The 15,262-nt window shown below is 40.8% G+C and overlaps 1 protein-coding gene across 4 annotated transcripts in view; it reads right to left on the reverse strand.

Annotated features, from left to right (window-relative positions):
- RIOK1 (RIO kinase 1) overlaps positions 1 to 15,208 on the reverse strand; it is a 46,366-nt gene extending 31,158 nt beyond the window's left edge. For 2 of the 4 annotated variants that reach the window (XR_002435187.1, XR_002435189.1), the window contains exons 1-16: positions 15,047 to 15,184; positions 14,298 to 14,508; positions 12,613 to 12,703; positions 11,491 to 11,560; positions 11,025 to 11,067; positions 10,273 to 10,365; positions 9,329 to 9,441; positions 9,119 to 9,199; positions 8,486 to 8,572; positions 7,851 to 7,988; positions 6,989 to 7,092; positions 5,444 to 5,550; positions 4,523 to 4,588; positions 2,706 to 2,825; positions 2,362 to 2,415; positions 1,700 to 1,843 (exon numbers count right to left, since the gene is read on the reverse strand). Coding sequence is in view for 1 of the 4 variants with exons in the window: in XM_021387049.1 (XP_021242724.1) it covers positions 252 to 362; positions 1,700 to 1,843; positions 2,362 to 2,415; positions 2,706 to 2,825; positions 4,523 to 4,588; positions 5,444 to 5,550; positions 6,989 to 7,092; positions 7,851 to 7,988; positions 8,486 to 8,572; positions 9,119 to 9,199; positions 9,329 to 9,441; positions 10,273 to 10,365; positions 11,025 to 11,067; positions 11,491 to 11,560; positions 12,613 to 12,703; positions 14,298 to 14,508; positions 15,047 to 15,117 (1,704 nt within the window). In the remaining 3 variants the exon portion in view is untranslated. Of the gene's footprint in view, positions 1 to 163; positions 363 to 1,699; positions 1,844 to 2,361; positions 2,416 to 2,705; positions 2,826 to 4,522; positions 4,589 to 5,443; positions 5,551 to 6,988; positions 7,093 to 7,850; positions 7,989 to 8,485; positions 8,573 to 9,118; positions 9,200 to 9,328; positions 9,442 to 10,272; positions 10,366 to 11,024; positions 11,068 to 11,490; positions 11,561 to 12,612; positions 12,704 to 14,297; positions 14,531 to 15,046 lie in introns of those variants that run through there. The other 2 variants (XM_021387049.1, XR_002435188.1) reach the window with 2 other exon arrangements.

The raw sequence follows: 15,262 nt of genomic DNA on the forward strand, positions 1-15,262 counted from the left end.
TCAATGCGAGTTTAACAGCAGGCTGAATCTGCACACGAATAGGATTTTAAAAAGCACAGATGTGTTAAATTCATTCCTCCGTGTTGCAAAAGCCATGGCATAAATTCTGTTCAAACAATTACACCATGTTGTTACCGAGACCACCCTCACAGTTACTACTGTATGTACGTAAATAAAGGATTTTTAATTATAAAAGAAGGTGATTCGTTAACAAGAAACAAACCAGTCCATTTCCCAAGCCAAAGCCGATTTTATTTGCCCTTCTTCATTTTTGCAGTCTTTTCTCTCCGCTTCTTCACATGCTTTGGGATTTTGGTTTTTCTCTTTTCTCTTTGGGCTTCTTTAACCATCTTTTTCCTCTCCTATAAAGAACCAAAACACCATTCATACAAAGCCAGCAGGAATAAGAGGTTGTGAGCGGGCCTACCAATCTTTACATTAAGTTAATTAATACATCACATCAAAAATGGGAGTATAATGAAAATAACTTTGGGAGTGGGGAGAGGAAAGGAAAGAGGAAGTATAATGTGGGGGTGGAACTGCACACTGGTAATGAGAGTACAAAATTCAAACTAGTTAAAACCTGACTTTCATGCAACCTTTGAAGAAAAGCAACAAGAGGTACTCAACTCATGCTATTTATAGCAAAGATTACAACTGAAAGCCTGATCCAAGTTTTCTGCAACCCATAGGGCTACAGTAGGATGTGTTTTAACACATCAAACAAAAATACTGATCCAGTAACTTCTGGTAACTCAGAGCAACCAGATCATCATCAGGATTGGTAAGAAAGGGTGCTATGTGACTACAATACACTGGAATTTCTGCTAGACAGTCAAGACTTATCCATAAGGTTGAGAAGTGACCAAGGCCCCTCTGTTTCATATCTGAAAGGCAGCAGCTCTAGATTGGTACAAAAAAGTATCTGAAAGAGCACTGCCATTTCATTTCATGGATTTGAAATCTATTATATTTTCTAAGGGAGAAAAGAAAAAAACAAACAAACCCACAAACCTAACAAGCAAAACCCCACAACTCTAGTATCTTAAACCTAACAAGTTTCATCTTTCTTTTGCAAAGCACCTAGAAAGCTGCCACAAAGGCTCTCACCCATGGGCGACACTCCACAGAAGAGCCTCACAAAAACTGAGGGTATTCGTTCTGTAGTTTGGAAAACAAAACCTGAAAAACGCATTTGCCTTGCACATCTGCTTTCAGTCTTCTGCCCACAGCAAAGCTAGTCAGTCTGTACCAACAGTATGACAAAAGCCACTGCAGTACAAACATTGTCACCAAGTCACCAGTTGCATAGATCAAGTGGTCTCAGTTTCCTGGACAAAAGGTGCTTCTAAAGGAGCCACGTCCACCAACCTGCACACCAAAGCCCGCAAGGGTAGCCAGAGGGACTGAAGATCCACCCAGGCTTCACTAGGCTCTGCTTTGCATAGCCCTAAAGCTCTCTGCAGAGACCTCTCTTTTAGCTTTGTCTAGGCTAGAGAATGCTATGGTATAATGTTCCTCTACACAAAAACCATCATTAATAAAGCATCCATAATGAAATTTGCTTTCTCTGCTCTCACTCTTCCGAGCACAAAAAGCCCACAGCTTGTTTCATACTAGAAGCAAGACGAACTATGTGTAGATTTTTCCTGTCACATGGGCAGATGTAGGAAAAATGTACAATTCCTGGCCAACTGACCTTTTTATCCATAGTAACTGTAGCAGGAAGATCTTTGGGATGTCGAGACTCTTTACAGCTTGAATCAGAGTCCTCTGAACTGTCACCATCATCACCAGAACCTGTTTCTGACTCATCTGTCTTCTTTTCTAGAAGTGCAGGAATCTGCAAGATGTATCAAGAGGGAGTTTATCTCAAACCCAAACTCTGGAGCCTAAGAGTAAAATATACAGATATATATACAAAAAAAAAATTCTATAATCTTCTACAGAGAAATCCTTGAGCAAGCTTGTGTTATCTCCTCTCCTACTACAGCTATCGTTGAGTCTCAAGAAGAGTCAAAAAGAGGTTAATGCAAACCAAGATCAGGATATCTAGAATATACGACACAGGATCTTTCAGGCTAGGGCTCACAGCACAGATGTATTGGCACTCCCAGACTGATTTCCATAAGTTATATAGCAAATTGCTAACATAGATGAAAGCCAATTTTTAATTACAGTTGGATCATACCAAAATCTACCTCAGGGGCACCATACTTAGGCTTTAGAGCAAACACAAGCATCTACACTGCAGCTACACTTCTTCCACGGTCACAGCTTCAAGATGGGGCATTCTCCGTACTCCTTTAACTATCTTTATGAAAATGGCAAAAATGGAGGATTTCAAAGAGGCCCTCTCACCTTCTGAACACCAGACAAATCTTTCTTCAATCCTGTCACGGTCTGGTAGAGAATCTACACCCAGAGACACAGAAAGAAAGTTATTTACCAAAATGCAAGTCTTAAATCTTTCTACCCAAGGAAAGTGAGTGTCTCATAAGAGATAGCAATATAAGCATCAGTACTAACCAGATAATTTTAAGCATGACACTAGATTCAGTACTTCACACCATGGCAACAAGGTTTTTTTTGTTTGTTGCTACGAGGTTTTACTAAGAAAAGTTCATATTTCCTCTTTTTTTTATTGCAGCACCTCATGATTTCTCACATTTATATATTATATATATATACACACACATACTCACATTATCTTGCTGAACACACAATGCCAAATCCTCTTCTTTCAATTTCATCATTATATCCACATCTCTCTCATAGTTTTTAACTTCAGTCAAAGTTCGAGGTATATAAGCCTTCTTAAACACCTAGCAAGGCAAAGGGAAAACAGATTTACTGATTTATAGTTCTGTGATGTTCTTCCATACTAATTACACATCACTAACAGAGCAACCACAAGGGATTTCATAGCTTAGAGAAGCTCAGAACAAACACAACAGTCATGCACCAGCATTTGAACTGCAGGTTATTACTATTTATTTTGCTGGAGCAGATTTTTAACATGCAACCTATGCACTGTTGATAGCTCATCATTAATAAGGTTCCTATGTCAGTATCACTACTAGCAGTCACGTAGGAACTTCTCCAATCCTTCCAACTTCCTCTCAACTGATTTTTGTATTCTAAGAATTTTCCCTAATGTTTCTACTGTTATGTTTACAAAGCCCTCAGGGGGCAACTCCATTAAAACGTGCCGTCATAACTTAATGTCTTTATGTAATAATTCCTGCTTCAACGTACACTCCAACTCAAGAAAGGTTTTACGGTACTATTCTGGTGCAGGAACCTAACTGCAGCATCAACAACATACTTAAAAATTTGTCAGGCAATCTTTTTCAGACTGTGCTGCAGCAAACTTAAATCACTACTAGATCAGACTGAAGAATTTTACTCCTCTCTTCCATAGTATCAGTTCAATCCTAGAGCAAATTAAGCTCACTTTATGATCTTAACTCCAAAGAGCATGCTCTAAACCATCTCTGTTCTTCTCTGAGAGAAGTAGTACAAGCTGGCCTAGCCAAAGTGAAAAGTCTGAGAGGGAACTTGAACTTAGATATTACTTAATCATCTCTCTTACAGAACAATACCTTTGCACGTGCAAAGGAATAAATCGTTTGCTAAAGAGCAGTTACAACAAAGAACTAGCATTGACCCTCTAATTCAAAAGGAGTTGCATGCTCAAGATATCTCTGGAAATAAAAGTCTTTACTTGGCCAAGCTTGAGCCAGAAGCAGTCAGTAAAACCTACAGAGCTCCAAGAGAAAAGTCTTTGGTATATCAAGCAACACAGACTTCAAGGATAAATGCTGGATGAACTAGTACAAAGAGGTTCTCGCCGATATAAGCTCTGCCCAACACTAAGTTGTTGGTTGTTTTTGTTTTTGTGTGTGTGATTTTTTTGGTTTTTAAACTCTTCTCAAATGGACAGATAAGATTGCAAAAAAAAAAATTAAGATTGTTTTATCTTTACATCAAGCTTTTCCAGAACATTAGTAGTTTTCAAAAATACCAACAGAAAAGACTTGAGATGGTTCCTACTATATGTAAAAGCAAGGGAGGGAAACAGTATGTGGAAGAACTGAATTAGACCTGGAACAATGGCAGACAGGCAATTTGGTCAGTACATTCATCTGAATATCACGTGAATTCTCCTGGTCTGTATCACCAGTCCAAAAACATTGACACAATCAGATTTCCACTTAGTTGGGTTTTTTCTGTTTGTTTTAAACTAAACCTGAACTGGAAGGTACATCAAGGGACCTAGCTACAAGCAAACATACCAGTTTAGGTAACTGAGCATTTGCCTTTTTAGCATCTGATCAACATCTCTTACACTTTTAACACTGCATCCCTCGATCCTTCATATCTCAAGCAGTTCAGGACATATCAATATCACAGTGCTTTGTTTATCAACTGTGCATTTTGCCAAATAGAACAGTTTTCATTGTTCAGAAGAGGACAGGCTAATTTTCATTTCATAGCAGGAGCAAAAATTCTCACTTACTTCCTCATCCACTTTATCTTGACTGGATCTTTCCTCCTCTGTTCTTTTTGATGCTATTTCCATTGCCTAAAGAAATATAAAACAATACAGTTATCACTCTTTAGAATCGCATCGTTTAATCCAACTAACCATTCCCATCTGTATTTCTCCCTGTACTTTGGTCTCACACAGAACTGCCCAGCCTTCCCTATGGCAATGCCTTGAGCGACACCTAATGGTACCCAACATTTCTGCAAAGTACACTTAGAACCGCAGATCTGCTTTATTAATTGGAGGAAATCAAGCTTGCAGCTCCTTCTAGACCAAATTGTAGAAGGTCTAGCATTACTGCAAGAGACAACAGGAAGGGGAACACAGTGAGCAGTGCCTAGTCCTAAAATATGCTCTTCTCACCACCAGGCACACTGAGCGAGTCGGAGGAGCGCAAGTGAAGGGAAACGAAGTACAGCTCAACTTCACTCAGCCTCTATAATATGAGGGAAAGAACACAACATCTGGAAAACCCTGTGCCATAGTGGTATTAGGACCACCATTTCTGGTTGGTTTGTGGGGTTTTTGTTTGTTTTTAGTTTTCCTTCCTCCTTTTTTAAAGAAACACTTAACACGAGCAGAGGATTGACCACCACGCATGAAATGGGTGGCTGCTGCTAGCAGCACTGAGCAAGTTTACGTCTTCCTAGAATGAGCATGTCCTGTCAGTCACTACATTTGGCTAGTAAGACTGCTTTGGAATAACAATGCTCTGAGTCATTCCCTTCTCCACTCAGCCCACCCTGCTTAAATCTACATAGCATCTAGCATCTCATTTACCAGTCAACTTCAACAGCAGGATATAGAGCAAACAAAACAAAGGGGTTTGAACTAGATCTGAGTTTATCATTCAAGTCTACCTACGTAAGCAACAATGCTCTGCGGTCTTACCTTTGATAGATAGTCATCGATGTTCTCACTTGTGATAGAAGGATCAGTAATAAACTCAAACAGTTCCCTCACGGTCATCACTGCAACATTGTGCTTCTGGAAAAAGCCTATAAAGAGTCAAAGGGGAGAGACAAAAACTGTAAGTGTTGTGCAATATATGCAGCAGTGATCGTTACAACAACAGAACAGCATAATTTTCCCAAAGCAATAAATACTGAAAGAAGAATCAAAGTGAGCAAATATAAAGTCAAATCAACTTCAGCAGCAGACAAACTGAATGGAGTAGGGGATAAAGAGGAGGAAGTAAACAATTTAAGATAAACGTAAGTATTTGCAGTAGCTGAGATGAAAAAAGTATTTCAAATAATAATGAATGCACACCTCAAACTTCTGTCAAAGAGCATCTGAGATATCCACTGAAACAGTACAGCCTGCTTACAACCCACCTAAATGGAAAGATGTGTGGGACACACTAACATATCAGATTTTTTCTCAGTTACTATGCTCAGAATTGCTTTCTTGAGTCAAATATAAATGATTTCAGAGGTTTTGCTTCAGCACTGAAAAACAGCAGTGAAACACACTGAGGAGTGCTCAGTAAGTGCTCCCTACTAATGTTCTCAGAAGATATCTCCCCCATGAGAAATTAATCATAGAACAAACAACAAAAAAATTTAGTTTGGTGGCAGCTCTCCGTGCTCATGGAACCACAAGTCTTAGCAATGCCCACAGCTAGAAGGTGTCTCTTACAGTCTTTGTAAGAGAACTACATAGAGAAAGCTGCAGTGGCAGAAAAAAAGAAAAAAACAACCACCAAGAACATTGCAAGTCACTGAGGCAATGGCATTTAGGGAAAACAAGCCAAAAAGCATGAAAAAAAGAGCAAGGGTGCAAATATCTGAGTCGGAAGGGAGTAATGGAGAGGACCATGAAGAAAAAAGGAAAGGCAGAAACACAGCCTACCAGAACATCTTTGTCTCTTGCATAACATATGTACACTCCCATGAAAATAACATTTTTAAGCCAAAAATACCATAAAGGTATCCTGTTAATCAAAGTACTACAGCAAGTCTATGACCTCTAATAAATTACTCTATGCCTTTATCTTCTAAGCCAACCTGACAAACAAGCGAAAGGAACTTTGCGACAAACTTCTTGCCAATTGAGGAATTCCAGCTGTGGATTACACTCACAGAAGGACACAGATCAGTATGCCTGCACAGTCCTTCAAATGCAAGGGAAGCTAAGACCAGGGTGCATGCTGCTGCAGACGAGCACTCTGACCTCTTCTTTCTCTTGTGAATCTGAGATTAAATGATTTCTAGCAAAATAGGCTGCACTGCCTACTGAACTTGGCACAGAAGACAGTACCTTGAACAACCCATAAGAACCTAGGAAGGGGAGCAGACAGCTTCTTTAGACAGAGTTATACATAAAGAATATAAGAAAGAATACAGTTCACCTTCTTAAAACAAACACAGACACAAAGTAAACACCGACACAAAAACATCTACCAGAACAAGCACTCAAGTGCCGCCTGCTCACCATTAACATTGGCACAATCCTTTCGCAGAAACTCCAGTGCATGCGGGTGGTCATGTTCTACTGCCTGAGACACATCAATGATGTACACATCCCCACCGTGGTACCTGTGGATAAACAAGCAGGGCTGCACTGATACCAGTACTTTTACGTGGGAGACTGTTGAGGGACAGGGAACAAAGCATGCTTCCATCTTATGAACCAGCAGACAAACGTAACATATTTCTCAAGCATGCATCTCACACACTAGAGCCAGAGTGGTGTGGAGTTGGGTTTACAAGAATGGATAGCAATAAGACAAGGGGGAATGGTTTTAAACTAAGACAGGGGAGATTTAGGTTACATATTAGAAGGAAGTTTTTCACACAGAGGGTGGTGACGCACTGGAACAGGTTGCCCAAGGAGGTTGTGGATGCCCCATCCCTGGAGACATTCAAGGCCAGGCTGGACGTGGCTCTGGGCAGCCTGGTCTAGTGGTTGGCAACCCTGCACTTAGCAGGGGGGTTGAAACCAGATGATCTTTAAGGTCTTTTTCAACCCAGGCTATTCTATGATTCTATGATATATATATATTATTCATTTAATATTATGTACATAGACACAGCTACCTAACCATATTTCCCTTACTAATGTTTTCACTAATTCTTAGTTTGTCACTATCGGGTGGGAGTTTTCTTTTTCTCTTTTTCTTAAACAGCGATCTCAGATCTGGGTTAAAAGCTACATAATTAATTAGATAAATTAAAAACAGTCACAAAAAGGACTCCACCATCCCTTACAGGCAGGTTAGTACTCTCTAAATTTATACGAAGAGGTTGCCAACACATACATTTCAGATGTCACAATTCAAAGTTTAAAAACATACAGCATATTGAATTCACTGAGATCTGCATGAACAAGTCTGGCATCTTGGTACATTCTTCTCATGTACTGGATGACTTGCGAGTACAGCTCCCGAACCTTCGAGTCAGATAACTGTGCGTTCTTCAGCAGAGGGGCAGGCCTTAAAATTGCAACAGAAATAATAGAAAGTAAATACTTCTCTTCTTCTTCATACCAGCTGCAAATATGTTAATTGCTGTAGCTGATCGTTTCATTCAGTGTGTCGAGCAAATCAGCATGAAAGGCAGCAAAGCTTGATATACGCTTGCCAAAGATACTGTAGTTTGTTTCCAACACCAGCTAAGAAGTTGGGATGTGCTACATTAATGTTTGCACTACGAGATGATAATCTATCTTCATATGAAACAAGGAAGCCTTTCTAGCCCTTATTCTCTGGTTGTTTTGCACATAGCTAATGTTTCAGAATCATGCAGACTGGCTGCTGCAGTAGCTGGCAAAGATCTCTACAGCTTGCATGCACATGTAAGAGCAACACGTTAATTTCAGAGGCCTAGAGAAATAGTATGTAACACAAAGGTTCAGCTGATTTGTTCTTAATAAACATTTGTGGAAAGCTACTAACAAGAAGAATCATTTTGATTTTCGAAGAGTACGTACCTATCGCCTTTACCAATAAAGCCCATGAGAAGCACATGACTTCTCAGCATAATTGGCTCTGGGCAAGGTATCTGTGCTGTATTCAACCTGCAATACAGGAACAAAACCATAGAAAAAAATACAAACTAACTCTACTATTTGCATTGCAGCAGTGCCTACAGCAGCTCTGTTGCTTTAAACACCAGAAACTGTAAGAGCTCCTCTGCTGAAGGAACTCATAGATGTGAACAGTGACTGAGAAATGAATGCAAAAGAACCACAACCATTCTGCACTGATCCTTCTCTAAGCATTCCCGGGTCAGACAAAGAATCTTTGCACTGTTAATCTGGGATTAACCTGTATTACACAGCATGCTGTTACTCAGCAGCAGCTGTTTCTAGCTTCTCCTCACTTTTCAGTCAAGTCAGAGAATGAATACATCAAAGAACTCAGAGCATGAACAGCCAGACAAAGAAGTATCTTTATTCCATCTTTTCCTCCTTCTCTTCCCTCCCACAGAAAGATTAAGACACTTTTCTGAATACTCCAGAGACCATAAAGTATAGTAATATCCATGACCTAGCAATAGAAGAGTATCTCCTGTAACTTCAATTTGTTACCTTTCATGATGAAATAAAAACTGGAAGAATCACCTTATTAAATTCCTCATTTCTTTTTCAGCCCACGTCCTCACCATTTTTCTTGGGTTGCCTTTACAATATCCGTGACGAAATCTTAAAATACATAATAAACAAAAGATAGAGAGGATCCTTAGCCAATCAGTGCAGTATTAGTGCCAGTCTTTTCAACACCTTTCAAATAACCTATCTTGCTCAGCAAGATGAGGCTGAACTCCAACTCACCTGAATTCACCGCTCACATACTTATCCCGATCCTTGAACATCAAAATAGAGGTTTTGTAAATCTTTATTGCTCTATTCTCTCCGTTTGCAGTACTGGCATGGTACACATTAGCCTATTGGATTAAAAATGGAAGAAAAACTTGATGTTGACACAATCCTCTTTCTTCTTCTGACATTCTGGAAAAGATCTGAGAAGCCACCGCACCTCAGCCCCCAGGTGGCACCCAGCTGAGTTTGCCATTGCATCATATCTCATGATCTCTTTCTACCAGAGTCAGCCTATAAAGAAGTATCTAAGATGGAGCAAGGATGTGAGCAAGCACCCAGAACAGCAGCAACAAACAAGAGAATTCCATGCCACCCATATTCTGAGACTGAAACAAGCCCGTGTGTGAAGGCATAACTGGAACTTGCGCGTTATTTAGGCCCTAACGTGCGGCCCAAACATCTCATGTTGACACTACTACACAGGGTGGAAGTATGCCTTTAATCAGCATCCAAGGAACTGGAAAAAAATCAGATCAGCCTAGAGACAAGGCATTCTAAAACCTGTTTATTGATCTACTTGGAAAACTCTGGTCTGGTTTTAATTATCCGCCATATAACTTGATAATAACAGTGCACAAACATGCTAGTTTTGTAAAACAACTGAAGTTTAATAGTATTTTAAACAACATTCTGTTACATCATTAGATACATAGATGGCAACTCTCCCCTTGGAGAGATGTGAAACTGATGTGATCTGCATGCAATAATACTGTATGAAGAACGAACGACCTGCACTCTTATGTCTTTCAGGCACTGTTTAATACTGTATGTACACATAGAGTTCGTAAAATATTCCAGTTGCAACTCAGAATGAATGGCAAAACTAAACATTCCAATATATATCTTACCTAGCTTGCTGAGAAAGAGACTATCACGTCATTTGTAACAACACTTACCTCTTTCCCCGTGCTGATGCAGCCATTGATTTCTGATATGACACCTCTACTCAGCATCTTGAACAGAATCATTCGGGTCCTTGGGTCCAGCACCTCAAGTTCAACAAAGAGCAGTCAGCACAAGTGCCCTCTATGAAGAGAATTAAGCTTACTACTCCTACAGCCCCTTCTTAGTACTATACTAAAGGACCAATGGCATCAGACTATTCTTAAGGATCAAATGATAATTCAAACAGCTGCCACACAAAATTTTGCCATGATTCTAGAATGATACTTCCATTTATTAAAAAAAAAAATTAAAATTAAAACAAGTATATGTCTTCTGACTGAAGAGAATGATTTCCCACTTAACATTTGCACCAGATGGTAAAATAAGGTATAGCAGTCATAACTTTAAAGGATCAACTATATGGCCTTGGGCCAGTTCAGCCTTCCTTAAAAAAGAAAGGAAAGAGAGCAAACCCAGCATTTTCTGTTTGATGCTTGGGATTCAATAAATGCTTAAAATGGAATTCTGCGTTGCATATACCATCAAATCACAACGCTAAGCACAAAAATGAGCTCCAAAATGGTTACGGGAAGAAGTGCAACTTTCATACAAGAAACAGAGGAACAACAGGCTTCTTTAGGATAAGAAGGGAAACTGAATTCCAAGGCAAGACTTTTCCCACATTAGCTGTTTTATCATTGATTTCAAGATTCCAGATTATTTATTCCAGTCAAAAGAGAAATTTGATGCACTAAGGACTTACTTGTTCTACTGTTGCTCTGTCTGACTTATCTTTGACTCGGCACCTAGAGAAAATAAGGCAATATAAACCCACGCATACTTTAACAAAGTAAAACACACCATTCTGATTTAAAGAGAAGATGTCTCAAAAAGGAAGGCTTTCAGTTCATACAACAGCAAAGTTTTCTCCTGCAGGCAGGAAAAAAGCCCAAACAAGAAACCCAAAAGCATCAGTGCCCCCTCCCTATTACAGATAGCTTCTTGGCTCCATTTCAGGGACAGGAAGATCACAATGCTGGAATTACTTCGGAAACGGATCTGGAAATCAAAAATGTTTAAGACCAAGATGCAAAGGGCATGCTGACTGCTTGGAGGTTTTTTTTTTCGTTAATAAATTTATTTAAATTTCAGGATCAAACTAGGGAATAGTAAGAACTCTTCTGAGTTCAAATTATGTCAATGAATATAGAGACAGGTGTAATACTCACATGTCTGCTTCCTTCTGTCTAGACTTTTCTGTGACTCGGTTTATAACAGAGTCATCAAAATTCAGCTTATCTGAAAAACACATAAGATATGGAGAGGAAATTTTTTTTCCTGTTTGGAATTGCCTCTGCAATTCTCCTGACAGTCAATATGACACAACACAGTGCTCAAACGCAGACAGATCTCTGTATGGCAAGCCAGTTGGGAACTTGAAAGATAGAAGCTTACCACAGAAGTTTAGTTATATGCCAGTTTACTTAGCTATGGGCTCTGCCTACACTTCAACGTAGGACTACAAAGTAACAACTGCTGTAGTCCCATGAGCTTGGAGATGCAATCCCAACCAGAAGCAATGTCCTTTGGACCATACTTCACCATTAAACTCATCTGCCCTTATCACAATACAATGCCAGAGTACACAGTAGTCTTCAGGATTCTGTTCCCACAGCATACTCAGAATGGTGTTTGACTGCTAACTATGTAAAGACTGCTGTGTTTGGCCACGTACACCAGTACCACCCTTTTCAGCCTTCATTTTAGAACCAGTTAATTATGAAGGAAAATGCAACTGTTTAGTGTTCCATTAAAAAGCCCCAATCACAGCTACAACTTGCTTTGAGAGGCTGAGCAGAGCAGCCATTTTTATCACCCGGTAAACCACAAGCATACAAGAAAGGAAAGAAATCTTTTGTCACAAAAACTCTATCTGTCAGATAACTGTTGCATGAAGTACCACACTAATACCACAGGAAACCACAATCATCTAAAAAACTTGAGCTGCAGTAGCACCTTAGAGAATGACCAATGCATTGTAGCAGAAAGCTGCTAGTCTCAATCAGCCCAAACTTGCTCCTACAGAGACGCTATGGAAGAAATACTTTGTGTGACCTGGGGAAGTAAAGAGAAAAAGAATCCTCTGGCTCTGAAGGGGTAGAAAAAGGGATATGACAGCTGGTTAACAAAGACTAAAGGCAACTTCAAGTACACAAAAGCCCTTTATAATTTATCTGGCAACAGTCAGCTGCCATTCCAGTAAGTTCTGACCTAAAGCAAGCAGAATTAGCCTGAGAACTTCATAGAGTGGTATCTGTTTTCTTAAAAGAAGACAACACAATTATACTCACCTAAATTAATTTTATGCTCAAATTTCCTCAAAGCCTTGTCTGTAGGGGTAGACATTTTTGCTGAATAGCAACTAGGGGTCTGTCTATTTGCCTGAAACAAAGGATTTGTTAATGTAAGTTGCCTTCTCTAAACAGTCCCTTCAAATACAGACAATACCATTGGAAATGTCAGCTAAAGTGCCTATGTCCATAGCTCTAAACAGAAAACCAGAATGAGTGAGGAAATGGATTCCAAGAAAAAACCCAGTTCGGGATTACTTTTAGTCAGAGAACTGAGCTGCAAATCTCTCATATTAACACTTTACCATCTTTAAAATAAAAGGGAGTAACAGACAGAAACAAGAACAAAAGATGAGAAGATGAAGAACAGAAAGAACTTCCCAAGATGGTGCCTTACAGATGGTCTTCTCTAAACACAGTATCTGAACACTATTTCACCAACACTGGACAGCAAAAAGTGTTAATAGGCAAGAATAAATCACACAGGTGCTTTGAGTCAGACGAGATATACCAGCACCACTCTCATTTACCTCAACTATTCTGTTTACTGGTATCAGTAACAGAGAGATTTTGAACCTCTAATGGCCAAGCTGAGAAGACAAAGGATTCTAATTCTCACACTTTCATGGGCCTTGCATTCTGCACAACACCTAAGTTTCCAAACCAACAACACACAATCTAAATCCACCCACTTGCAGCACTTTCCTCCACTTGTATTATTACTGCTATTAGACAGAGCTGGATATGGCTCCCACAGCAGCCCATGCAGTGATGTGCTTTGCATGTGTAGCTCTAACAGTGCTGATACTGCACTGGTGTTTTGGCTATTGCTGAGCAGTGCTGGTACAGCATCAAGACTCTCTCCAATTCTCTCTCCAAAGGCCAGCAGGCTAGGGGTGGGATATGTCCAGAACAGCTGATGTAAACTGACCAGAAGGATATTCTATGCTGTATGACATTACGCTTTCATTATCAAAGCGTTTGTCTTCCTGACCAACAACTACACTTATGGAAGTCCTGCTTCCCAAAAGTGGCTGAACATTGCTTGCTGATGGGAAGTTGATAATAACTGCTTCTTCTTTTGCTTCTGCACAGCCTTTGCTTTTTCTTGTATTAAACTCCTCTTACCTCAAAACCACAAGGCTCTTGTTTTCTTTATTTTATCTTTTTTGTTATTTTCCCCTCCAGCTTGTTTTCACCCCTTACTCTCCTGCTGAAGAGGTGGACATAGTGACTCTGTGGTACCTAGCTGCCTGTTGGTGTTAAAACACAATGCAGTCCAAAACATAATCCATGGATGTGACGAGCAGGTACTATCATAACATTCACTGGGAAGAGCGGGGAAGACGCTCAAAAATCACAGAGGACAAATTCCAGGAAAAAAAAGCAACATCAGCAGAGACTGGGGTGAGCAAAGAATGAAAGGCTGAGAAAGTTAGGGACTGATCAGAAAGAAAACTGCAGAGACATGGAGAATCCAGCAAAAAAGTTTGAGACACAGAAGCCAAGTAAAGCTTTGACTACACAAACAGCATAGCACAAGAACAGATGTAAAGAAATAGGATTCTCTCAATGACAAGTTTCCACTAGAAGTGATACTCAACACTAGAGCACAACAAAACCTCTGGGTTAGTCCCATCTGTTTTCAGACACTGTTGGTGCTCACAGCATAGCCTTTAGCATACCTGTGGATTGCATCCAGCAGCAGTGCTGTGGCACTTCATGAGTCTTCCCATCTCATCATCCCAATCCCAGTCATCATCATCATCTTCCTCTTCATCAGCATTGTCATCGTCACTATCTCCTTCCTTCGCGTTGATTCCTTTGCACAAACTTGACTGGCAGCTCTCAGCAAACTCATCTTCCTGAACTGTTTCTGAGTCTTCTGCAAGGTCACTTTGAACAAATACACATATAACTACAAATGGTTGTTATGGTTATAACAAATTCAATACACCTACCCCAGCAGACAATGCTGGGATGTTAGCTCTCCAGGAGATGCCTGTCAGTTCACCTGCCTATGATATACTGAATGCTATGAGTACTGTGTTCAGTTTTGGGCCCCTCACTACAAGAAAGACGTAGAAGCCCTGGAACGTGTTAGGGAAGGGCAGCAAAGCCGTGAAGAGCCTGGAGCACAGGCCTTAGGAGGAGTGGCTGAGGGAGCTGGGATTGCTTAGTCTGGAGAAGAGGAGGCTCAGGGGAGACCTTACTGCTCTCTACAACTGCCTGAAGGGAGGTTGTGGCGAGGTGGGAGTCAGCCTCCCGGATAATGGTGACAGGACGAGAGAGAACAGCCTTTAGTAGCAGCACGCAGGAGGACCCCCATCACTCCAAACAGCACCCGAACAGCTCCAGCGGGGCCTCCTAGCCTCACCTCACGCCGCCACGCTGAAGCCCAGCGCCCTCCGCGCCCCACTACCCGCCCACATACCTGTCGGAGCACTCCGCGTCATCGAACTGCCCGGGCACGGCCTGCCTCATCACCTCCGCGCGGTAATCCATGGCGGCGGCGGTGGCACAAGCCGCCCGGCGCTACCGACGGCCCCTACGGCGGCTGCACAGGGACAGAAATCATCGAGCGCGAACGCTACGGGCGGGCAGTCACCGGCGTCTGACGTCACAAGAACGGCGCCCTAGAGCGCGAGGC

The sequence above is a fragment of the Numida meleagris genome, chromosome 2, assembly GCF_002078875.1.
Source record: "Numida meleagris isolate 19003 breed g44 Domestic line chromosome 2, NumMel1.0, whole genome shotgun sequence".
NCBI classification, from domain to species: domain Eukaryota; kingdom Metazoa; phylum Chordata; class Aves; order Galliformes; family Numididae; genus Numida; species Numida meleagris.